This window comes from Symphalangus syndactylus, chromosome 2 (genome assembly GCF_028878055.3).
Source record: "Symphalangus syndactylus isolate Jambi chromosome 2, NHGRI_mSymSyn1-v2.1_pri, whole genome shotgun sequence".
Lineage (NCBI taxonomy): Eukaryota > Metazoa > Chordata > Mammalia > Primates > Hylobatidae > Symphalangus > Symphalangus syndactylus.
In genome coordinates, this window is record NC_072424.2 from 12,279,241 (window position 1) to 12,306,358 (window position 27,118).

General features: G+C 43.9%; 1 protein-coding gene across 2 annotated transcripts in view; it reads left to right on the plus strand.

Annotated features, from left to right (window-relative positions):
• The window catches only part of ADAM12 (ADAM metallopeptidase domain 12), a 384,755-nt gene that overhangs the window by 235,096 nt on the left and 122,541 nt on the right, over window positions 1-27,118 (plus strand). The window contains exons 4-5 of one of the 2 annotated variants that reach the window (XM_055245748.2): window positions 7,340-7,427; window positions 26,776-26,852. In XM_055245748.2, the coding sequence (XP_055101723.1) occupies window positions 7,340-7,427; window positions 26,776-26,852 (165 nt within the window). The remainder of the gene's footprint in view (window positions 1-7,339; window positions 7,428-26,775; window positions 26,853-27,118) is intronic. The other variant, XM_055245760.2, reaches the window with a different exon arrangement.

The following is a 27,118-nucleotide window of genomic DNA, read 5'->3' on the forward strand; positions in this document are numbered from 1 at the left end:
GCATGTAGGTTCTGTCCCCAGCCTGCCTGTCTCAGCAGCAGCGGGTCTCCCTGCCTCAGGCCCTGCACCCTGACCATGTGGCATCCACGTCATTTCGCCTCCCCTCTGCGCGTTGCCCACTAGCGTGCTGTCTCTGCGCCCCCATGCCTTGGAGAATGCAGTCGCCTCTCGTGGAATGCTCTCCTCCCCATTTCCCATTCCTCTCCTCACCTTTCCCCCACCAGCCCAGCTCGTTCTTCCCCATCTTTCCCGGCTCCCTTGGATACACCCTCCAGGCTGACTTCTGGGTTGGAAGCCTTTCCTGGGGCTCCAGTGGTGCTTTGGGCATGTCCCTGTCATGGAGCCCTGACCACTGTGGGTCTGTGTCCTTCACCAGTGGGGCCTCCTGGAGCACCTTATTCCCATTGTGCAGCATGCTAGATATAGTCTAAATGAGAGAATATTTAGGTGTCACGTGTCATCCCACAACAAATGGCAAATAGCAAAATCAACTCCTGGCACAGTTAAAATGCATTTTACTTCCTGGTATTGAGACAAACAGAGTGCCTTGTTAGATCAGCTAATCTAATAAGCAGAGGAAAAGAATGTTCTCATGAAATTATGCATTCACCTTCTGTTTTCATTTGCTGACATAAGAGAGTCCATCTAATTGGATTTTCTCTTTGGGGGAATCTGCAGGCTCCAAGGCCATTGCTGTCACATTTCCAATACTGCGATTGTCAATCCACCCCCCTTAGTTCTCTCCAGGGGGCTTTGACTCCCGGCCCCTTTTAAATTAGGCACACATCTTAGAAAACCTCCATCCAGCGCCTTCTCAGTTTCATCCATGCTCCCTGGCAAGTCATGGTGCTGGAGAAAGATGTGGGACATGTATCACCCAGGAAGGAACAGAAAGCCCGAAGCAAAAGGGGCATTGCCTGCCGCGTGCTCCTCAGATTCACTTATTCACTCATGTATTCATCTGCTCAACACATATGTATTCAGCACTTAGCACAGCACCTGCAGCAAACACTCCGTCAATATTGCTTGACCATCCTGTAAGGTCTGGTAGCGCCACACAGTGGTTAAGAGCACAAATTCTAAAGCAAAACCACCCGGACACTGTCATGGTTGGCATGACCTTGGGCAGGTCATTTGACCCTGCTGTGTCTTGGTTTCCTCTTTTAAATAGCGATTAAAAAAATAGTATCCATGGGCCAGATAATATATGGATTAAATGAGATGTCAGGGGCTCAGCACAGTGCCTGGCCCAGGGTGAGTGTTTAGCAGCTATTAATGCTTACAGCCAGGAGGAGGTGGAAGTGAGGGACACAGCGATGACCAAGGAGCCCTCCTGTGGCTCACATTCTTGAAGGTAGAGATAAATAAGTAAGGAGATGCATAAACAAAATAGGAATACCAGGCAGAAAACCAAAGGAGGACTGCAATGGGGGCTAAGAGTGGTGATGGGGCTGCTTTAGATAAGAGATCAGGAAAGGACCCTCTGGGGAGACAACACTGAAACCAAGAGCACAAGGATGAAAAGGAGCTGGCTACATGAAAAGCCATGTAAAGAATGTTCCAGACACAGGGCACAGCAGGTGCAATGGCCCTCAGAGGGAGAGGGTCTGGAATGTTCTAGAACCAACCAGAGGCCAGTGTTGGCTAGAGTAGCATGAGCTAGAGGGAAAAATGAGCACAGTGTGGTGGGAGGGTGGGCAGCATGAGGTTTCAAGCACCTCGGAGGCCATGGGGAGGCATTGGGATTTCATCCCAGGGCCAACAGGAAGACACTAAAGAGTTTTAGCAGGGACGGCAGCGTGATCTCCAAGCAGGACCTGAGGAAGTCAGAGCAGGGAGCAGGGGCACACAAAGCCCTGCATGGTGGGTTCATTCCCAAGGGTGTGGAGCGCGTGACACCTGGAGTCTTGGCTGCAGAAGCACAGATTCCTGGAAGGGAGAGCTGGGAAGGAGTTCAGATATCAGATCACATTGCTTCCCTCCATCTCTCATTCAAACCCCTCAGAGGAAACCAAGGAAGCTGCCTGTTCTTCCCAGCTCATAGCACTGGGGCTGATGAACAGAAAGCCCATCATCAGTTTGGGGCTTTTTTTTGGAGGTAGGGGGAGTTGGCATTTATTTAGGTATTTAGCTATTTAAATGGACAGATCATTGCATGTTTTTGTTGGGCACACCATGTTGTTTTGAAGGAGATAGTTGAATCTAGCTAATAAACAAATGTATTACCTCCCAGTTACCATTTTTGTGGTGAGCGCACGTTAACATTCACTGCCTGCATTTTGCAAGACTCCGTTGTACGCTGAGCATGAATTTTTGCTGGCTCTCCTCCTGTTCCTCTCTTTCCCTTCCCCCTCCCCTCTCTTGCCTTCAAAATATCTTGAGAAGATACAATATGCACAAGTGGTATGACTGCATCTTATCTGTAAATCACGATTTCCTTTCCAGACTGTATAAGAAAAACTCGAAAAGGAACATATCATTTAGTGCCTCGGCAGCAGTGGGGCATGGTCAGGGCTGTAAGCACAAGCCCCTGTTCCACTCTCTTTAGATAAGAGGAAACAGAATACAGTGCTTAAGAACTCTCCAGAGCTCCAAGCATGACTGTGGTTGTATTTCTGCTTAGCTCCAATGACACTTGGATGACGATGAGGAGCAGTGGGTAGTTTTAGGACTTTGTATTGCTGTTCTGAGTCACATTTCAAAACCTCCTAATTAATTTTACTGCTTTCTAACCCTAAAATTACTCTGTCCTCCAGTTTGCTGACAGTTGTCTATCAAAACCTTGTTTTCTCTAATCCCCAGCTTTCCTGATGGATTTTTCATCTCCCTCATACATAAAATGACTTTTCTCCCTGTCCATCTGTCCAAACCCGCTTTCAGTTAAGCCTGGTCAGAAGCCTTCGAATAATGTATCTTTGTTCTACAAATGTCTGCACCCATCACTCCCCTTAATATTAGGTATTTATATACCTTGTTCATTCAAATAAGATTTCAACATTGTTAAGACCTGAATTGCTAAAATATTAATAAAATATGTGATAGAAGTACAAATACATAGTAAATAATACAAGTAATAATATAACTTAATCTACATTAAATTCTTCCTTTCCTTTCTCTGTAATGTTGAAGCTGGTCAAGTGTGTTCTTTTTTTTTTTTTTTTGGATGGAGTCTGGCTCTGTCGCCCAGGCTGGAGTGCAGTGGCGCGATCTCGGCTCACTGCAAGCTCTGCCTCCCAGGTTCACGCCATTCTCCTGCCTCAGCCCCCTGAGTAGTTGGGACTACAGGTGCCCGCCACCACGCCCGGCTAATTTTTTGTATTTTTAGTAGAGACAGGGTTTCACAGTGTTAGCCAGGATGGTCTCGATCTCCTGACCTCGTGATGCGCCTGCCTCGGCCTCCCAAAGTACTGGGATTACAGGCGTGAGCCACCGTGCCTGGCAGTGTGCTCTTTTTTAAGACTATTGAGGCCACTATGGGTTCTGGCTCAGTAGAGAATAGGCTGTGTGCATCCTTAGCTGCATGCTCCATGCTCTGTGCATCCCCCCTCCATGCTCTGTGCATCCTCCCCCCCGTGCTCTGTGCATCCCCCCTCCATGCTCTGCTCATCCTCCCCCACGGTGCTCTGTGTATTCCCACCCCCATGCTCTGCGCATCCTCCCCTCCATGCTCTCTGCATCCCTGTCCCATGCTCTCTGCATCCCTGTCCCGTGCTCTCTGCATCCTCCCCACCGTGCTCTGTGCATCCACCCCCACCTCTGCTCTCTGCATCCCCGCCCCAGGCTCTGTGCATCCCTGCCCCGTGCTCTGTGCACCCTCTCCCCGTGATCTGTGCATCCTCACTTCGTGCTCTGTGCATCCTCCCCATGCTCTGTGCATCCTCCCCTCCATGCTCTGTGCCTCCCCCTGTGCTCTGTGCCTCCCCCTGTGCTCTGTGCATCCCCCTGTGCTCTGTGCGTCCTCCCCCCGTGCTTTGTGCACCCTCTCCTCATGCTCTGTGCACCCTCTCCCCGTGCTCTGTGCATCCTCCCCCTGTGCTTTGTGCACCCTCTCCTCGTGCTCTGTGCATCCTCTCCACATGCTCTGTGCATCCTCTCCCCATGCTCTGTGCCTCCTCCCATGCTCTGTGCATCCCTCGTGCTCTGTGCATCCTCCCCTCCATGCTCTGTGCCTCCCCCGTGCTCTGTGCCTCCTACCTGTGCTCTGTGCATCCTCCCCTCCATGCTCTGTGCCTCCTCTCCCGGTGCTCTGTGCCTCCTCTCCCGGTGCTCTGTGCCTCCTCTCCCGGTGCTCTGTGCCTCCTCTCCCGGTGTTCTGTGCATCCTCTCCCCGTGCTCTGTGCATCCTCTCCCTATGCTCTGTGCATCCTCCCGTGCTGTGTGCATTACCTCGTGCTCTGCACATTTTCCTGTGTTGTGTGTATCCCTCTGTGCTCTGCATCCTTCTGCCTGTTCCTCTGCAGCTTCGCCCATGTCCCCTCTCAGCCCCATCCCTCCAGTTATTCCCCTCAAGTCCCAATCTCTGGTTTTCACATCCTGCCTCTCTGCTTCCCTTTGGAACTGTGCTGTGGAACATTCGTTCACCTCGCCTGTCGCCTTGACCTGGGCTCACCTGCTGCAGCTCCATTGTCAAGGTCACCAGACCCCTCCACCCTCCTGGAGCTCTCTGCCTGTGACCAAAGACTACCCCTTCTTCATACTCCTCTCTTCAGGGCACTGTCACCTTCCCACTGCCTTGCCTGTTCTCCCTCCCCTCTTCCTCCCCTCTTCCTCTCCTTTGCTCCTGACCGCGTGACAGGGCCGGGGTGCCCTGTGAATGAGCCTGCCCAGGCAGCGCCTCTGGCATCTCAGAGGAGGTGAGCTTAGAAGACAGGGGTTTGAGAGCCCAGCGCTGCCAAGGAGGGCAACTTTCTCTAGCATGACGTGTGCACCGCTGAGGAGAGTGAGGGGCAGCACTTGGGAGGCCCACGTGCCTTAGCCAGTGAGTGCGAGGGCCCGTCTGTGTTTTATGTTTTCCGCACACTCTCTCAAACACTCGCTGTAAAGTAGACTGCAGCGGAGACCTGCCATCAGGGTCTAACTGATTTAAGCCAGGCATATCCTCAACATATTGCAATCCATGTAAAACAAGGAGCTGATTCTCAGTTCTGAACTTGGCTGGGAGGGGGTCTAAGGAACTCTGACTGTGTAAGGAAAGTGCTTCTCATCTCTGACATTTGCATATTCCCGTTTCTTTTCCTTCCCTGCCATACTGATCAGGACTCTGGTTGCAAAACCCAGCTCCAGCCAGCATAGGCAGAAGAGAAGGACTTATGAGGAGGAGGAGAGGGGAGCAGGCCCCAGGGGCAGCAGGTCCATCACCCTCTCCCTGCCTTTTGTCCCTGCCTGAGGGTGACAGCTTTGTTCTCTCTGACCAGCTTTCTCCTGAAGTAAGGGACCAGGATGGAGGTGGTGGCCACATTCTCAGAGCCTTGAGAACAAAGAAGAAAGACCTCATCCCCAGACATCCCAGCTCAACATGCTGTAGGGAAGATTTGTGATGGGCTTAGCTTGGGTCACGTGTTCGTCTCCGGATCAGGAGTGGAGGAGCCCCTCCCCTCCCCAACAGAACCAAACGGTGTGAAGAGTGGAGAGTGTCTTCCTCTGAAGACAGGAAAGGGCAGGCAGCACCTTCACCATCCACAAAGTTCAGTATTTAAAGCAACTCTTGACTCCCTGTTGTCTAGATACAGAAACCCCAGGTTCTGTTTAGAGCCTTTCTGTGTCTTCCACCAGCCCAGATCCCCAGACTCCAGGCCTTTCGGGCCCTGACCTTGACATTATCTGCCTGGATTTCCCCTCTCCTTCCACCCGCTCCTGGGCCCGGCCGACTCCTGCTCCATCGTTTGGGCCCAGTAGTTGTCGGCTCCCTCTGCAAAGCCTTTCCCTTGTGGGAGGCTCCACCCGAAGGGCATCCATGCATCCAGAAGTGTTACTGCTGGAGGATGTCCAGGTTCTTGGTGTTTTGAACAAAGAATTGGACAAAATGCACAAACAAAACAAGGAAAGAATGAAGCAACAGAAGCAGAGATTTATTGAAAATGAAATTACGTTCCACAGGGTGTGAGGGGGCCCAAGCATAGGTGCTCAAGATCCCCGTTACAGAATTTTCTGGGATTTAAATACCCTCTGGAGGTTTCCATTGGTTACTTGGTGTATGCCCTATGTAAATGAAGGGGATGAGGTAAAGTTACAAAGTCATTTAATCGCTGTATGCCCTATGTAAATGGAGAGGATATTTCCTGTCATAGCTGAAGTGTTTCCATTTGACTTAGTTCTAGAAAGTCAGCATGAATCGACCTTATGTTCCCTGCCTCCAGACCCTACTCTCCTGCCCCAGAAGGCCTCTGTTTCTACTCTTTGATCGCTCCCTTCACACTGGATTCTGTGTCACCCATCACCCTACCAGCTCGTGGTGTCATCAAGATGGGGGCTGTTCCTACTTGTCTTTGTATCCCAGCAGCTAGCACCTGGCAGCGGTAGTTACACAGGAAATACATCCTGTGGTTGTGTTGAACAGGATAAAATAGTGCATGTTATGTAAGACATTGGAAAATAGTTTAAAACCTAAGTAACCCATGCTTTGCAATCTTTAATGAAGTTCTGGTAGACTGCATACAGTTTTATTAATAGTTAGAATAAACAGGGGGTTTCCTCCCCCTTTCAATTTATCTTAGAAATTCAATATTTCAGGGTGTGCAAAATCATTTTTCCTCACCTCATACATACATCGCTGCTTTTAACATTTCACTGCTGTTCTATTCTCTTCTGTGACATTTCAATATTGTCAGCCGGTTCTCTCACCTGCGGGGGAGCCAGCAGAGGCACTGCTGCGAATCAGAATGACTTTCCCAGCGGGTGGTTCAACCATCGATTCCAGTCGGTGGAGACTGTGACTTCCAGGCGGGAGATTTTCCCAAATTAGAAATCTGCCTGTACTATTCATTGAAGAGTATATGTGTGTGCACACGTGTGTGTTTGCAAGTGTGTGCACCCAGTGTGCGCATGAAGGAATGAGGTGGGAGGAAGGGAGAGGGGGAGGGTTCCACATTGAGTGTGTGGGCTATTGTTCCAGGATGCATATCTGAATCTGACTCTGTTGTCTGAGTCTCCTCTGAATTCTCCCTGGAGAACATAAACCAGGAAGGCCTTAATGGGAGCCTCCTTGGATTATCTGTTAAAAAAAAAAAAAAAAAAAAAAAAAGGAGGTCACAATCTTGCTACCCTATAGCCTAGACATTTACAACAATGTATCAATGCAATTCTGCACTCATCTTTTTATGGTGTTTTTATTTTTCCACAGAGGTCTCATTGCCAGAAGTTTCACAGAAACCCACTATCTGCAAGACGGTACTGATGTCTCCCTCGCTGGAAATTACACGGTAATTCTGGCACATTGGGATCACCATAATCTTACACCATTGGATCTGTGCTTAAACTTTGTAGTCATTTTATTTGGAGCAAAATCACATGCCCAGATTCTTAGCTGCCCCCCACCCCCGCAAGAAGCGCTGTTGTGTCCCTTAGTGGTAGGCATTCCATTGTAACTCCAAAACACCAGCCTTGGCCAGGTATGTGCACGGACAGCCCTTGAGGGAATGGCTTTATGGCAGAGCTGAACCTTGAAACCACCTTCCAAGGACTATGGATGCTCATTTCGTCAAACCCTTTTTAGAAAACCTAGCCAGTTAGAGATGGCTTGGAAGGCAGCCATGCCTGGACTGAACTTGGCTACATTAAACTCTGAGGTGCCTTAAAGAACTTTAAAAGAAAATGGATTCTGCTTAACCTATTCTGAATGTATCCGCAATGTGGATACGATTCTATATCGTGGGTGTTACTTTAACATGACATTTATCCCCTCTCAGGCAGTGTTTCTGGTATTTGAACTTTTAGCTGTGTCCTGGACAAAATGCTCACTTCATTTGTTGCTTTAACAAATGTTTACTGTGTACTCTCCGTGATCTGTCCCACATGTGAATATGGGGATTCAGAGAGAATAGGACAGAGTCGCTGCCCTCTGGGAAGGAGGAAGGTTACTTGTTTTAAAGAGCTGTGGGTATTTATTTTAAAAAGGATGAGCTAGAGGCAGGCTTTATGCTTCTCCCTTATCATTGAAGCTTGTCAAGTAGCCATTATTGTCTGCAGTGATTCCTCCCTTCTCTGCGTGACGCCAACACTTTTCTTTATCACTTGTTTGACACTTGGCACTTACAAGCTGATACCTGCAGCCTTCCAGGAACTTGGTGGAATGAGCTGCTGTAGCTCTCCCAGCCCAAAGAAAACACATGGACATCCTGGATAAAATATAAACATTTAAGAATTTTTGCTAATGCCTGGTCAAGCTCAAGAGAGAGTCAGCAAAATCCCCAAGAGGCAGAAACAAAGAGGGGATGTTATTCCTGAACACTGGCTGGTGAGTTGGGGGTCACCAAAGGGCTATTCAAAGACCCAAAGGGCTGTTCAAGACCCAGAAAGAGGGCCTGGTGCTTGGGTTTGGGAAAAGAGAAGTAACCGCCTGCAACTGAGAATCCCACAAAAGCCAGATCCCCAGGAGAGCTGCTTTCTTCTGTGAAAAAGAGATAAAAAGAATTCTTCCAATCCAGGGATGGGGGCTGGGAGGAAGAATTGTTTGCCAGGTGTCTTGGATTGAAAAAAGATTTCCTAAAAAATGAAGACATTGAAACCCCAGTTAGTCTCATGTGTGGATGTTGGGAATAGTCTGGGCCCGTGTCCACATTTTTAATACCAGCGTAGGAATGGAATTCCCAGTCAAGATATTGACCTCAAAACTGGTCCCACATCAGTGAAACTCCCATGGGCCCAGGCATAAGCCAACCCAAAATAGTTCTGTAGGAATATTTCTATAACCCAGATAACATGAGATGCCCTCATGGAAGAAAAAGTAATAAAAATATTAAAGATGAGCCCCAAATCCAAATTACAAGCCACACAATGCAAAAAGCCATTGTACACAAGCATCAGCCGACAAGAGAAACAAGAATTAGGACCTCTGAGAACATAAGAGATAATGGAAAAATCAGAGAAAAAAATTAAAGAGAACAGAATGGGTCTAATAGAAATTCCACAATGAAAATACATAAAATTTAAAAACACACACAGGAAACAAGCCGTGTTTAATCAGAGTGTGACGAGTCTGTCCCTGAATTGAGGAAAGACATGAGTCTTGAGGAAAATCCACCAAGGAGGTGGATAACTTGGAATAACTTGGAATAACTAAACTAAATATACTCCAGGACAGCTTATGATGAAAATGCAGAACACCAAAGATGAACTCTTAAAACCACTTGAGGCAAAAGAGAGATTTGTACAAAATAATGACAACTAAACCAACAACAAACTTTTCATTAGTAACTATGCAATTAAAACTTGAGAGCTAAGGAAAAATTATTGTCAGTCTCAATCCTATATTCATTAATTATTTTATAAGAATAAAAATGAAATAGACATTTTCATACAAAGATGAGAGAATTTACTACCCTCAGATTCCAACGAAGGTATCTACCAAAGGGTAACTAACAAAGAATAGCCCAGTAGGAAGGAAACTGATCACCAGCAGCAAGGACAGGAAGTCAGAGGCACTACTACGCAAAATAATGCATGTGAATAAATTTAAATAAGCTTCTTAAAATGGCTGTTACAACAGTGACCAAATTTGGGTGGTTTAAAACCAGATGAGCTAATAGATTTAAAATGGTTTAAGAATTTGTATTGTACTAGAGAATAATAGACATGCTGATTAACTTTAGATTTTGATGAGTGTGTCCTGCAATTTTTAAGTATAACTATTTAAAGAATAGAAAAACATAAAATAGTAAGATAAAAATGAGTCAACATATTAATCTCATTATATGTAAATAGAATCTCTTTGTGAAAATGAAAACAGATAATCTGCTTAGAATTTAAAATAAAATCCAGCTACATCATTTTTACAAGATTCACACCCAAAATATAAAATGGTTGTGAGAACAAAGAAAAGGAATGGGAAAAGATATTGTAGACAAATCTTAATCCAAAAAAAAAAAAAGCTGCTATAGTGGTTATAGTGGTAACATCAGAGAAGCTAGACCTTAAGGCAAAAATGACATTAATAGGGATAAAGGGGGTAATTCTGTAATGATAAAAGGAGCAACTTAGAAAGGTAGTAAAAGACTTTTGAAACTGTATATGCTAGCAAAATTGTCTCAAAATATATAAAGCAATAAATGACAGAATCCAGATATAACTTTTAAATCTAATTATAGATTCATCTAGAACTAAGCTTTAGCCCAGCTCCTAATTAAAGGAGTTCTTAAAATCCAAAACAAAACAAAAAACCATTAAAGATTAGACATTATGGGCTAAAACTTGTTTGGTTCCTAGAAGGTTACCAAAAAAGCCTTCAATACTGACAGCATTTTACAATTTTTCCTCAAAAGAAAAGTCTCTAGATGTAAAATTGATAAGCTTAATTCATAAAGCAAGTCACTGAAAATGTCTGGACACATTCACAGATTGGGAGATTTAAATATACCTCTCTCAGAAATGAAGATTTTTTTAAATGAGCAGAAATTAATGAAAAGGAAGACCAAAAAAAAAAAAAGAGAGAGAGAGAGAAGATGAATTAAACCAAAAGCTGGTGCTTTGAAAATATTCATAAAATGGACAAAACATTTATAAAATTAAGAAAGAAAGAATTCCCAAGTAAATAATATTAAGAATGCAAAGAGGGATATAAATATTTTTATTCAGAGATTTTTTAAATCACGAGAATGTTGTAAACAATACTAATCATTTTCTTAGAAATGTAAAATTATTAACACTGGTTCAAGGTGAAAGAGGAAAATTTAAATATAACTATATAAAGAAATTTTTAATAGTATTTTTAATATTTACTCACAAAAATAAGATCAGACTCAAATGATTTAGCTGGTGAGTTTTAACTAACATATAAGAAACAAATAGTTCCTGAGAAAAAAAGAATAATTTTTTTAAAGGAGGGTGTGGAAGGAGCTTCTAAAACAAGAAAAAGAGCATGCACAAAATGAATCCTACAGACTAGTTTCAATTATGGACGTAGTTGCAAAAATCCTAAGTAAACTTTACAAACCCTATCCAGTACATATTTTAAAAATACTTCTGACCAAATTATACTTAACTGAGGAATGCAAGGATAGTTTGACATTAGTGTATCTACTAAGGTAATTCAATCCATTACTATCTTCAGATTAAAAGTATTATAACTGATAGTATTTCTTCTATGATAACCTATACTGTTTCTTACAGCGATGTGAGTGGGGAATGCTATCTCTCCCTTTCCTACTCCTATAGAGCCTCACATAGCATCTTGCATATACTAGATTTTTAATAAAATTATCCATCTAGCATTGCATTGTCTTAAGTGATGCCATGTAAAATTCATTTCTTCATCTATTCACTCAGCAAACATTTATTCAGCACCTCCTGTTTGCAGACACTGTTAGGCTATGGGGAGATAGGCTGACTAAAATATATTCCTCAGCATATAAATTCTACTGGAGAGGCACAGAGCATTTTAAAGACATTTAAAAAACATGTTTTAATATAATTACTATAATAGGAGATGTGTACAAAATACCATTGTGGTATTTTAATTGTGGCTGATTTTAATTCTTTGGAGGCCATTTCACTAAGGAAGTAACATTAATCTGGGTCTTTAAAAGTGGGCAAAGAAGAAGAGCAAGATGGGGATGAAACCTTTCCATACTAAAGAGTTTCAACTTTACCTGTTGAAAATTGGGAGCCATAGGAAGTTCTCATGCAGCAGAATGGCCTGTTCAGTTCTGTGATTTAGAAAGGGTCTCTGTTGACAGAATGGAAGAAAGATTGGTAGGAGTATTGGTAGACAGAAGACAGGAAGATTTCTTATGGGCCCATTGTAGTTAGTGAAAATTTTGCCTACAGAAGTGGGCCTTGGAATGGTCAGCAATTGGCCAGAGTCAAGAGTGCTTGGGAAGTCGAAGGAGACAGGATCAGGGGATAGAGGGTGGGGGAGATGTCATCAGTGGGACTTTCCCTTCCGCTTAGGCCATTGGATGGGCAATTTGTTTCTCACTGGTACCATTAAGGAGCAGTTGTTGGTTGGAAGGCAGAAGAGATGAGTCTTGGTTTGTCTGTGTTGAGTTTGTCATAGGACAGCCAAGTACAGGTGTTCTGTAGGCAGATGGATATATAAGAACCTAGAGGACAGAGAAAGATGGAGTCCTAAAGTAAAGATCTGTGGATCAACCTCATAAATAAGTGATGGGCGGGGCCATGAGTTCACATTTGACATTTATGTCCTCTTTTACCCCCCTAAGATCTCATTTAAAATATGTTTTCAGAGTCAGCACTAAGGCTATCTCCACAGTGTAAATAGTTATTTTGGAAAGAAACTGAAAGGAGAGATCGTAGAAATACCACAACAATAGGCTCCAGTCTTCCAAATGTCCACGATCTATGATGGTGAACAGTGCTTGTCTAATACAGACATCTCTAGAATGTGTAAAATATGCTTTCAAAGTTATTTGAATAGTTTTGTGCATTCTGTTACAATCTCCCTTACTAGTTTTCTTTTTCTTAGGCATCTGTATTAGTATTAGTCAGGGTTCTCTTGAGAGACAGAACTAATAGGATAGATGTATATATGAAGGGGAGTTTATTAAGGAGTACGGATTCAAACGATCACAAGGTAAGGCCTCACAATAGGCCATCTGCAAGTTGAGGAGCAAGGAAGCCAGTCCAAGTCCCAAAACCTCAAAAGTAGGGAAGCCAACGGTGCAACCTTCAGTCTGTGGCTGAAGGCCTGAGAGCCCCTGGCAAACCATTGGTGTAGGTCCAAGAGTCCAAAAGCTGAAGAACTGGATGTCCGATGTTCAAGGGCAGGAAACGTTCAGCATGGGAGAAAGGTAAAGGCCAGAAGACTCAGCCAGTCTAGTCTTTCCACATTCCTCTGCCTGCTTTATTCTAGCCGTGCTGGCAGCTGATTAGATGGTGCCCACCCAGATTGAGGATGGGTGGGCCTCTCCCAGTCCGCTGACTCAAATGTTAATCTCCTTTGGCAACACCCTCACAGACACACCCAGGAATAATATTTTGCATCCTTCAATCCAATCAAGTTGACACTCAATATTCACTGTCACAGTGCTTTTTCCCCTTTTTTCTCACTTGGGAGGAAAAATGCAATAAGCAAGAAGACGAAGAAATAGAGGACTAGAGAAACGGGTTCAACAACTGCCAGGTCTGTTTGGGACTTGGATTGCAAAAGCTGAAGTCTACATATCCAGGCATCTTAGTAAACAGCCCGGGTGGAAGGGCTCTAGGACTTTGATAGTGGCTGTCTCCATGTGGTGCAGGACTCTGTGCTTTTCTGGGTTCTCTGATTCATGTGTGCACAGGAGCAGGAGCTCACACTTTTCCTCTCCTCCTTTTCCATGTGGTAACTGTGTGAAAGGGTGAATGTCTGCTCCATTCCCCTCCTCTTCCCCCAATCCTCCCCATGGAACTGTCTCTTTACAGGGAAGAGGGTGGGAGGAGACAGGTCCTGAAAATCCATGGTCCCTGCTAATTGAGGAGTGGCTGCAGCCCCTGTGTTGGGCAGCCCTTGAGGTCAGTAGTGGGTGAGACTTGCCCCTCCCTCCCTCCATGGAGTCCTCTAGGCAGCAGTGTTCCTCATCTCCACCTTCCCCACGATGGGTCCTGAGGCTTTGGCTGGGAAGAAGGGGAAAGAGGTTGGGGCATGGGGAGGATGCCCCATGGAATCCCCATGGATTCCCCAAGTTGGAAATTGCAGGAAGCCTCTCTGTTGTCTAGGCCTAAACTAGTGTCCTCTCCAGAATATACCAGAAGCCTCTTTTTTGGCAGTCATTAAGCTGATGCTCTATTTTGATCTTCATCTGACTCTGTGGATCATCTGCACTGGGGGAAGCAACTGAAAGATAGATTAATTGGCACCCCCAAATCTCCAGAAGCATCAAGCACATGTTGCTTTTATAATTAGAAAAATGGTGACTTTTCTTTTAACCCAGCAGTTCCCTTCCCCCATTCCTCTGAATGCCGTTCCAAGCAGTCAGCCTTGTTACGGTAAAGACAGGGAGTGAACAATGTTGTTCACTAAGTAAAACCCACAGCCCAGAACAGCTGGTCCTTCTAGCAGGAGCCCCTTAAGGAGAGTCCGAGGCCTTGTATTGTTTTTCGTGGTGAGGACCCAGATGCAGCTTTTAGGGTTTTGTTTTTATTGAATCAGGCTGGAAAACAAAAGGAAATTTGCTGACTCATCTCCTCTTCTGCTGAAGTCAGCACACAGTGAATTTTCCTAAATTTAAAATTATGTATAAAATAAGAACCACTTTTTGTTGGCTATAGTATATAGTGCTATTTTTTTCTTTAAATATCTCAACAATTGGTATAAGCTGGTCGACTCAGAAGAGTGGCTGATTTTAATTTTGGAGTTAATCACATCTTTTCTCTCGACTGTCCTGACAGGATGAAATATTTGTGGCTTTATCCTTTGCTGACCACATCTAAGGGGAGATTATGTTTTATATTGTTACTTTTAATAAGGCCTGCAGGAGACTATCCGTGTGACATTTCTGCTGTTTACATGCCAAAAGACAGCTCTGGGAAAGGCTGGCAGAGGTCCCCAAAAAGGCTAGATGCTGTCAGTGCTGTGGAGGGAATACATTCGTCTGTTACATGCATGTTGTCAACCAAGAACCTGCACTATGCAGGCACCATGACCTGTTCACATGCCCCCTTACACTGAGAATACAGCAGGGATTTAAAAACAGACAAGGGAGCCCATGGGTTGGGGGAGGCTAGAGGAAGAAAACTGCCCTTATCCTGGTAATCACAAACATAATTAACATCTGGGCTCAGTGCAGCAAAGGAAAGGCCACGGGGCCCTAATCTGGTCTGAGGGATCATGGAAGGCTTTATGGGGAAAGGAACATTTGAACCAACAGCTGGAGGCTGAGGAGGCATGAACCAGGGGACAAGAGGAGAAACATTCCAGGCTGATGCTGAGTTTTACCTGGGGTGGCGGGGGAGGGGAAGGAAGTGTTTAGAAGCTGATGAAAGTCAGAGCGTTTAAGACCTGAAGACCATGGTGATAGCCTTGGTTGTGATAGGGGAACATTAGGAGGCCAATGAAGGCCTTCCCCAAGGCATGTCATGACTATGTTTGGGCTTTGAAAAGCACTCGCTGGCTGCAGCATGAAGTCGTAGTCAGAGGGAACAGGAAGGGAGAGGGAGGGTCCCCTGCTCTGTCAGTGTCAGGCAGGGGCCTCTTGTGGAAGAGCCTGAAGCCCAGGTGAGAGGAGATAGCAGCAGAGGCCAGGTGTATGGAATGAAAGGAAGGAAACATGTCTCAACCTTAGACATGATCAGAACCCCAAAATGTTTCATTCATGGTATATGTTTCTCACTGGAAAAAATAGAGAGCATTTGCTTTGATAGTGTCAGAGGAGACCAGCTGAGATGAACTGAGGCTGGACCATCAGGTAAGGATAGAATCTAATATTTTGGCCAAAAGTGTTTGGGTGACATCCCATTCATTTCTATGGCAACTACTGATTGTCAGAAAGGGATAGTATCTTCTACAACTGGCTTGGACTAAACACGTCAGGGCAGATGAATATCAGGAGTTAACCACGGTTCATTACAGTTAGAAAGCATCTAATTGAAATGAAAAGATAATTCTGGAGGGAAGGGGAAAGTCAGAGATCATGCACATCTCATAAGTGTATCAAGTGTAAGCAGTGTTGCAGGTAGGCAGCGACTATCTGAGCCAGAGGCGTAGGGGTAAGAAGAATTTACAAGACAGTTGTAGGTAAAGAAAGGGAGATTTATTAGAGATCGTAGGAAAATACATTACAAAGGAGCAATGGGCAGGCCAGCAAGAGAGGAGCTGACTGCAAGGAGACAAAGGCTTGCTGGAGATTTTATAGGATGGTGCTTGTGCCACCAGTGTGCTGAAGAAAGCTTTGTGCAATATTGATAACGCCAAGGTTGCAGTGAACTAAATCGCAATTTTCTGTCAGCTGGGGGTCTGGTGGTAGCTGGGCACAGGAAGATTGTGAGTCATGTGCACAGGAGGGCTATGTGTCCTGGACCATGAAGAAAGGCAGACTTATAGCTTATCTGCTTCATTTTGCTTTCCCCCAATCCTGCTAGCCTGACTCCCCCTCCCTAACTAGGACTCCACAAGCCAGGCTCATCATCATATTCTTCTTAAAACATCATTGAGAATGGATTGAATTGCCCTGCTGTTGCTGTACTCCACACATACCTAACTCACCGGCTCTCCCTGCCTGCCTCTCCCTCACAGGCTGCTTTGCTGTCCCACTGGCCGAGGCACTCAACACCAGTGACTTCTTTCCCTTGGGTCTTCACCCAAGTCCCGTGGTGACTCCTACCTCCACAGCACATTCTACACCCTTTCCTGTCCATCATCACATGGCTGCACCAGCTCAGGCCCTCCCTTCGTCACAGCTGGAAGATGTTTTAGCCACCTGACTTTCTCCCTACTACCAATATAACCTAGCTTTAATCCAGACCCCACACCTGCCTGAATGATTCTTCTAAAACATCTTTCTGTTTATATCACAAGATTGCATTTACATTTTGATCCTCCCAAATCATCAGCAGCTTCCCCCAATGCCTCCTCCGTCAAATTCAAATTTCTTAGACCAGTATCACCTTCCACAGTGGTGACAGCCCTACCTTTTCATGCATGCATGTGTTTATTCAATCATTCATTCATGCACTTATTCAACAAATGTTTACTGATAGTGTCCAGTGCTGTAGCTAACATTGAGTAAATATCAACAATAGGCAAGACACTGTGCACAGAACTTTTCATATATTCTGTTGTTTGATCTTCACCAAAAATCAATTCTTGCTATCTTTATACCCAGATGAGAATACTGAGACATCGAGGGGTTAAATAACTAGGCCACACGCACAGTTAATAAGGATTCAAACCCAGATAGTCTGACTCTAGAATCTGAGCTCCTAGTCTAAGGCCACCCTACCCAGAATGAGCCTGATCTCATCTGATCTTGGAAGCTAAGCAGGATCAGGCCTGCGTAGCTCTTGGATGGGAGAGTCTCAGCTCCTATATGCTGTGCTACACTGCCTCCAGTTCACTTGGAACAAAACACTGAGTCTCGGTTATACATTTCTGGCTATGGTGTTTGTTGTAATGGAATTAAGTCTATAAAACTGCAATGGGGTGGATTGGGGAAGCGGGTAGCATTCATTTACAATGGGAGACACCTAGAGAATGCTCTTGGGGAAGAGCAGCTGAACCAAAGTCCTGGAATATGAGGAGAGGAGAGGCCAGAACAGGCCTCTGGGGATTCACTAAGTGCATCACTCCAAGGCCCAACTGAACTCAGACCAGTAAAACATCCCATACTCTGTGGCAAGTCTGCAGAAGGGAGGATGCAGCCCCTGTCCTCAGGGAACGTACATTCTAACAACATATGACATGATGTGCCCATAACAGAGATGCTTTGGGAACCAAACAATGCAAGGGGCAAACCCATGTTCTCAGAGGAACTCACTGTTTTGGTGACTTTTCTTCCATAAAATCATCAGGAAAGGGCAGGCTGTAAGACAGACCTTCTGTCTGGAGACAGGATACGCCAAGGTTAGGATCACAAGACAGAGTCCAACTACCCAGGTTCAAATCCCAGCTCGAGCACTTAACCAGCTGCGGGATGTGACGATGAAACAGACACTGAGCCTGGCACGCAGTCAGGGCTTTGGAGAAGTGAGCCAGCCATGGCCACTGCTGTGCCAGTGATCATTTCACAGCAGTTCTTCCTCACACTGTACCATATGTTCCTTCTGAAATCCCTTGTAGATTCTGAGAACAGATGAGAAGCTGGGATGTGGCTGATAACTGAGTTGTTCAGGCCTGTGTGTCTCCATCAAATTGCAAATGGCCCCATAGGTCTTCTGACCCCTGCCCCTGCTAACCCCCTTGTGTGCATTTTCACACAATATCCAAGAAGATTTGCAGCTGGGAGTTAGAGCCAAGTGACAGGGTATAAGCAAATACCCCTCCCTTCTCTCTAATGGGTCAATTTCTCTCATGCACATCCATTCATTCATTCATTCATTCAACAAAAATACACTGAACAATGGGTCAGTGTGGAAGAAAATAGCAGGTGGAAAATAGAGCTTACAGCAGAGTGGGTTTAAAATATTTATGTTCATATTCCAGATTTGTAACAATGCCTTACATTTTATGAATTGCATCCCCATGTCATGTTTATTTGATCCACAAAACTCTGGACAACTAAGTGCCCGTCCCATTACGCAGATAAAAAACTGAGACTCCAAGACTCAACCCCAAGATTCCAATTCTGGATGATCTAGTGATCTCACTATTGCAGACATGCTGTTCCCAGGCCCAGTCTGCCTGCAGGTCTCAAAGACTATGAACGTGATTTTGTGAGCGTTTGTTCTCTGCAGAATTCTAGCAAAATGATTTCAGTGGCCCCTGAGGTTAGTTCTTTATAGTCTTTTAACCAGACATGGTTCTTGTTATGGACATGGGAGCAGAGATCCTCGGAGGATGGGTGTGGTGACTTATTTCTTCACAATCCTGCCCTGCACACTCTCAGGACGTAGTGTAATATAGCCCAGTTATAGAAACACACAGAGCTGCAAAGTCACTTTTTCTTTGCTCAGATGCATTGTCACCTTGTTTTAGTCTCAAGCAGACATATAGTATGTTGGGGCTTGCATGCAAGGGAACAAGGACCTGACCGCAGTCATGCTGAAATGCAGGCTGGCAACAGACATGCATGTACATACACACACCCAGAAACACACATACATACACACCCATATACACACAATGCATATACACATGCATACCCACACGTGCACATATACACACATGCATACCCGTATATGCAATACATATACACATATGCACACCATATACACACATACATGTATACACAACCCACGCACCCTCATATACATACAGATACATGCACATACACACAAATATACACATGTGGCCACATATACACACATGCATACCCATATACACACATACATATACACATGCACACCATATACAAACATACATATACACACATGCACACATATGCACACCACATACAAACATACATATACACACATGCACACATATGCACACCACATACAAACATACATATACACACATGCATGCCATATACACACGTACATATACACATGCACACATATACACATGTGCACACCATATACACATGCATACCCATATACACACATACATATACACACATGCACACCCACATCCACACAGATACAAGCACGCCATATACACACATACATATACACATGCACACCATATACACACATACATATATATACACATGCATATATACACATGCACACTGATATACACACATGCATATATACACATGTGCACCAATATACACACATGCGTATATACACATGCACACCCACGCACCCCATATACATACACACCCATGCACATGCACACACACAAATATACACACGTGCCCACATACACACACATACACACCTATAGACACACATACCCCCATACACATGTACACTTACCCACCCTTGGACCCCTGCTTTTTATGGGCTTTTCTCTGAGTTTGGAAATGACTTCATCTTCTTATGATGCCGTGAGTGACACTGTAATGAGGCTCTGCAGTACTCAGGAAAATCATTCCGCCCATGTATGGATTTTAGGTGATAGCTTTTTGTTGGGAACAGGCCCCCGCAAATCTGGCCATAAACTGGCCCCAAAACTGGCCATAAACAAAATCTCTGCAGCACTGTGACATGTTCGTGATGGCCATGACACCCACGCTGGAAGGTTGTGGGTTTACCAGAATGAGGGCGAGGAATACCTGGCCCACCCAGGACGGAAAACTGCTTAAAGGCGTTCTTAAACCACAAACAATAGCATGCGTGATCTGTGCCTTAAGGACATGCTCCTGCTGCAGATAACTAGCCCAACCGTTCCCTTTATTTCAACCCATCCCTTCGTTTCCCATAAGGAATACTTTTAGTTAATCTATAATCTATAGAAACAATGCTTATCACTGGCTTGCTGTCAGTAAATACATGGGTAAATCTCTGTTCAGGGCTCGCAGCTCTGAAGTCTGTGAGACCCCTGATTTCCCACTCCACTCCTCTGTATTTCTGTGTGTGTGTCTTTAATTCCTCTAGCGCTGCTGGGTTAGGGTCTCCCCGACCAAGCTGGTCTCAGCAGCTTTTCTTTTCTAAAAGAGAGAGAAACTCATGTTTCTGACAGAAATGCATGTTTCTGACAGCCAGGTATGGAGAGAAGTGTCTGGCCCTACCATTAACCAGCTCTGTGACCTTTGATGATTATTTAGGTCTTGATTTCCCCATGTATTCAGGGAAGGGGCTGGCTAAAAGAGAAAGGTTGGCCTTAGATGGCCCAAAACTTCCTTCTGGCTAGAACATTGTGTGATCAAGCACTAAATCAAGATAGTTTGGCACATTGCATATGGCAAGGAGTCTGGGAAGACCCTACAAATTTCCCCTAAAGAAGGCATTCAGAATAATTTTCATTTGGTATACTCCCTAACAGACTTTGTCTGGTAGCATTCCTTTCTAATCACAAGGTCAAGCCATCTTTGTTACCACTTAAGCATATGAAATGCCTTTCCTTCTAGTCCACTGAGAGTTGGGTAACAGACGTCGGATTTTACTTCCCACATGGCGTAGAGTTGAGGGCTACCAATTTTCAAGTTCAAGAGTTCTTATTCCATCTTCCTCTTACCCACCATTAAATTTGATTGATAGTATTAAACAGAAGGAAAAGTTGTTCTACTGTGGTGGGAAAATGCATTAGGTTAAGTAATAAGTATATAAAATACATGGTTAGAGGTTTTTGAAAAGGAAAAGATGTAATTTTGTGGTTATGCATGTTTGGGGCCCTTTTTCTGTGTTGTGTTTTGTTGGTAGAAATAGAATGTCTTGGATCAGCAGAACTAGGCAAAGACGGCCTGGCCTAGTGGGACCATGTCTTGTTAGGCAATGTCTTTAGAGACATAAGGGTGAGGAAAAGAAAGAGGCTATACAGTTTGGCGCAATCAGAGAGAGGAACAGGGATGCAGTGTTGGAAGGTCTGCAGAGGGCTGTGGCCACAGCTGGCTGGTAAGGGCCATCTGGTGATCAACAGGTCAGGGGGCCTGGGGGTGCAAGACCCTCTTAGGCATGATGGCTGCCTGCTGGGTCTCTTTCTGGTGTGCATATTCAGACCCAAAAACCAAGTGTTTGTGAATCCACAAGTCCTAGTTGGTGCCCGCCTCTCAGCATCAGTGCACGCAGAGATGCACCCTTGGGCAGGGCACACGCTCACCTGGAGATTGTCTTGAGCGGCCACTGCTGGCCACTAGTGGTAATGTAGCCTGTGCTCCTCTCTCTCTGCCTTTGTCACTGGCTAAGAGGGTCACCCCCCACCCCCAGGGGTTGAAGACTGCATCTCCTCCACTCCCCATAATCAAATTTCCCAACCAACCACGTGATGCATGGTGTGACAACCATGTCTTGCTGAATTGCAAAATTATCTATGTATTGACTTATGTTATAAAAACTAAATCACATTTGTTTAAACATTTAATGAGACATATTGAAAAAAATTAAATTTCATGAAATTGTCATTGCCTTGGAAAATCTAGAATTTGGAGTTATCATAATTATGGTCAGTAATCTAAGAAGTTAATCACTGTCAGGAATGAACAATGGACTTGTTAGTCAACTGTCTGAAGGTAATACAAAAGTGGTGTTAAAGCTGGAAATCAGTTGTTAACTCTACTAATAACTGAGAGAAGTGAGATTGCTTACTTTAAGCAACAGTTTATGAGAGCTAAAATCCACCCCTCTCCTCCCTCATAAGCAATACTTCAACTGAGTTGTTGAACTGGAAATTAATTTGATACTAATTTGTTCTAAGCTCATGCTCTAACGAGCTTATATTTCTGTGTATTTAATTTGAAAGTACATTTAATAAATAATCTATTAAAAATAAATTGAGATTGAGTATAAATGAGCTTGAAATTTCAGAGGTCAGTAATTAAAATTATTGTCACCATTTTGTTTTCAATTGTTTAAACAGTATTTAGCTACTTACAGCAGCATTTCACATTCCTCTAAAATGGGGGAAATTCTTTAATCATATGTGACCCCAAAGATCTGTGACAGTCAAAACCCAGTGATTCTGGTTACCTTAAGCAGCCGAAATCCTAACAGCAGCTGCCAACCTTTCACTCTCTGCATCATCTTCCACTTTGATGCCTGCCGTGTGCCCAGGGCTAAAATCCCTACCAGTGAAGCCCGGCCTGGGAAGGTACTAGGATCCCCCTGATGCCCCAGAGCATTATGATCCAATTATATAACCCCCTCATAGTCAGAGAATTATCATGCTTCCCCTACATACCCAACTAAGAGTTATCTAGAGTGAGAGGACCCTGGAGCCATTCAAAATACACGTCATACAAAAGCTAAGGAGGTGACCTGGCAGCGAGGTTTGCCCTCCCTCGTGGCCTGGGTGGAAGCCTGATGCATCCTTTCCTAAGCCACATGCTTATTGAAGATGGCAGCTTCTCTGGGGAGGAACAGGGCACTGTGAGAGCTACACTCCTGCATCTGAATCTTCCGGCCCAGCAGAACTAACCCCACCCCTGAATGCCACTCCCTACCCCCAGTTCCCATGCACGTGCTTTCCCTCTGTAGGCAAGTCCTCCCCTGCCATGGCCCCTGCATACCTAGCCATTTCACTCTTCAGTGTTGTATGAAGGATCCAAAAAGGAGCCCACGGTACTTTCACTGTTTGCAATTGATATAATCAGCAACGTAGAAAAAAGATATGCTATGAACTGTTAAGATGGTGTGGCAAAAGTGCCCAATATAAGACCAACTTACAAAATCAAAAGCTTTCCTTTACATTAAAAATAAATATATGTAAGACAAAATAGGAAAAAAAGATCTTACTTATGATATCAACAAATCTACGCAATACCTATACATAAGCTTAACAAAAATTTTCCAACAGCCACATGGAAAACAAAATCTAAAACTAGACTAAAGGACATAAAAATGACCTTATTAAAAGAAGAGGCCTGCCATGTACATGAATAGGCAAACTGTTTATTGTGAAAATATAAGTTCTTCCCAAACTGACCTGTACTTCAGTGTAATACAAACTGAGATCTCAGTGGATTATTGTATAGCTTAAAATTGGATTCTATAATTCATCTGAAGAGAAAATAGGGAATGGTAACCTAGAAACTTTTGAGAAAAGAATGGTACCAAAAGAAAACGATTTGGAGAAAGTCACCAAGACAATTCAATAGAAAAAAGAGTAGGTGTTTGAACAAATGGTTCTGGAACAACTAGCTGTCCACATGCTGAAGAATGAAGTTGGACTTGTACTTCAAGCTACATACAGAAATTAATTCAAGATGGTTAAAGATCTAAATATAATAGCTAAACCCATACAACTCTTAAAAAAACAAAAAAGATACGTGTAGATCTTTATGACCTTAGGTTAGGTAATGGTTTCTTAGATATGGTACCAGAAGCGTAAGTAGCCAAAGAAAAAAATAGATAAGACCTCATCAAAATCAAAAACTTTGAGCTTCGAAAGATACAATCAAGAAAGTAAAAGGGGCCAGTCCTGATGGCTCACGCCTGTAATCCCAGCACTTTGGGAGGCCAAGGCAGGCAGATTGCTTGAGGTCAGTAGTTCAAGACCAGCCTGGCCAATATGGTGAAACTCCATCACTACAAAAAAATACAAAAATTACCTGGGTGTGATGGCATGTGCCTGTAATCCCAGCGACTCCAGTGGCTGAGGCAGAAGAATCACTCGAACCCGGGAAGCAGAGGTTGCAATGAGCTGAGATCGTGCCACTGCACTCCAGCCTAGGTGACAGAGCGAGGCTCTGTCTCAATAAAATAAATAAATAAAAATTAAAAAAAGAAAGTAAAAGGACAACCCATAAAATGGGAAAACAATCTGTAAATCATATATCTAATAAGGGTCTAGTGCTGAAAATATATGAAGAACTCCTCTCACTCAACAATAAAAACACCAAAATCCAATTTACAAATAAGCAAGGATTTGAGTAGACATTTATTCAAAGAAGATATAAAAATGGACAATAAGCACATGAAAAGATGCCCAACATCGTTAGTGATTAAGAAAATTGAAACCAAAACCACATTGAAATACAACTTTATATCCACTAGGATGGCTATAATTGAAAAGATAAACAACAACAAGTGTTGGTGAATACGTGGGGAAATTAGAGCCCTCATGTAATGCTCACAGGAATGTAAAATGGTTCAGCTGCTTGGCAAAACAGTTTGGCAGTACTTTAAAAAGTTAAACATTGAGTTTCCATATAACCAGCAACTTTACTTTTAGACCCATGTGTCTACTCGCAGTGCATATCCAAGAGAACTGAAAACACATCCTTACAAAAATGTGTACACGTGTTCATAGTAACATTACTCATAATAGTCAAAAAGTAGAAACAACTCATGTGTTCAACACTTGGATAAGCAAAATATGTTTTCATCCACATGGCAGAAGGTGATTCAGCCATAGAAAAGGAATGACATTCTAATGCATGCCTCAGTATGAATGAACTTGAAAACACCATGCTTAAGTGAAAGAAGCCAGTCACAGAAGGCACATATTATATGATTCCATTTCTATAAAATAACAGAACAGGCAAATCCATGGAGGTAGAAAGCAGGTTAATGGCTGCCAGAGGTGGAGGAGCAGGGAATGGGAAGTGACTGCTAATGAATATGAGGTTTCTTTCTGAGGTGACAGAAATGTTTTAGAATCAATTAGTGGTGATGAGTATATAATATTGTAAATATACAACAAAACTCACTGATTATATATGCTTTTAAAATGTGAGTGTTATGGCAAGTGAATTTAATCTTAATTTTAAAGGACAACTTAACTCTACCTGATATCAAAACAGAGTATAGAGCAATAGTCATTGGAACAGTGTGGAATTGGCACAGAAACAAACAAATGGATGTCTGTCTCAGTGGGCTAGCACAGAGAGTACAAAAGTGGTGCCACAAACATATTGTGGGCCTTTGATATATGCCAAGGTAGCATGTCACATCAGTGAGAAAAGGAAAAATGCCAGCAAAGCACAGCTGGCTCTCATTTGTAGGGGAAAGTTAGCATTGAACCTCTCACACTCCCACAAAAATTAATTCCAGATGGATTAAAGAGCTAATTGTAAGACTATAAAGATAGAAGAAAATAAAGGACATATTTGTGACCCTGAAAACAGCCACCTTGAGCTATACAAAAAATGCATGAAGAGAGAGACAAATGCATTTAGATTGATATACACTGGAAACTCTGAACAAAAAAGTATCATAAGCAAAGTTAAAAGACATTTCCCATGTAATAACAGGCAGAGTATTAATATCCCGAGTATATAAAGAACTTCTAAAATTAATATGAAAAAGCTCAACAGAATAATAAATGTCCCTGCAACCCCTTAACCCCATCACCCTCCTTTCATCGCCTTTTAGATGATCTGAGAATTTTGTCATCTACGTTGAGACCAAGAGATCATCTTAGCCCCTTTCCCGTGGTGGTATCTGGTTTTCTTCATGACTCAATTGCAATTGGTGCTTTTTCTTAGCAAAGTCAAGGTGGGTTTTGTTGGGCAGAACAACTGGACGCCAAGCTCTGCCCCGGACAAAGTGCATGACTGTTGTCATGTGTGAAGGAGCTGTGCGCTAAGGAGGGTGCAGTGGAGACAGACTAACGCCTGAGCTGCTCGAAAGAGGAGCTTCTCAGGGGAAAGCCTGAGAAGATGCATGTACCTTTCTCTGCAGAGACCTGCACCCAGCTGGCATCCAGAGGACCTGAGTGAGGAGTACTGAGTATACTCAGCCACTTCTTGCCAGTCTACCACTTAATTGGGGCTGCAGCATAACCTTTGCTCAGTGAAAAAATTAACCTTGATTCCGGACTGATATCTGTCTTCACTAAGGAAGTTTCTGTGCTGTGGTTTCGTTTTGTAAGCTGTGGCATTATCAAAGAATAGAATATTGCAGGCATGACACACGGGAACTTTTGTCTTAGACTTAGAAGACCTTCCTATTTTTCTTTCCTGCTGAGATAGACTTTCAGCTCTCAATTGGGTAATTCAGTGAGGTCCCCTCCTTCCTTCTTCACCCCCACTTCCTCTCATCTGCTTTCCTGTTTTCATAAGCCACAGATTTAGGCCTTGTTTTATTACATTTCACAGTGTGCTTAAATACCCCCTACAGTTCTTCATCTCATTACAAAAGATAATTTACCTGAGGGTAAAATGGCTATGTCAGTGTGATTTTTGCTGCTGGATTTTGTAAAACGTTCTGTATCAGGGCTTTCCTGTAGGGTGTCAGAGAGACAAGAGTGAAACTAGGGTTCATTTAAAAACCGCTATTGGTAATCTCCAAGTAAATCAGATATTCCCAACATAGACCCTGGCTGGGTCATGTTGGGCTTTGCATTAAATATTAAGGCTGTAGAACAATATTTGATGCAAAAGAAAATTCTATAGCTAAAAACAAGTGGAGAGGATTGGAGGCAGTTGATTTATTACAAGTGGGCAAAAATACGTTATAACTGAAATGGGATTCTCCCCTCCTCCCCTTTAGGGTCACTGTTACTACCATGGACGTGTACGGGGATATTCTGATTCAGCGGTCAGTCTCAGCACCTGTTCTGGTCTCAGGTAAGTGGCCATGACTATGGCGGCTCTAGTCTTCAGCCATCTACTGCAGGCAACCTCTGTCTTTTCCTGCTCGTGCTAAAGCACTGAGAGTGAGTGATGGGGGCTCCCAGTTCAGCTGCACCTCCACCTAGGCAAGAGAACACGGAGGCCCTCGCTCCACTGCTTACAAGGGCATGGCCACCCAGGATCTTAGCCTCATGTTCATGCCCCCTCTTTCAGTGCTGTCCTTAGGCCTGGTGGGGTGAGAGCGACTGAACTGGTTGAGT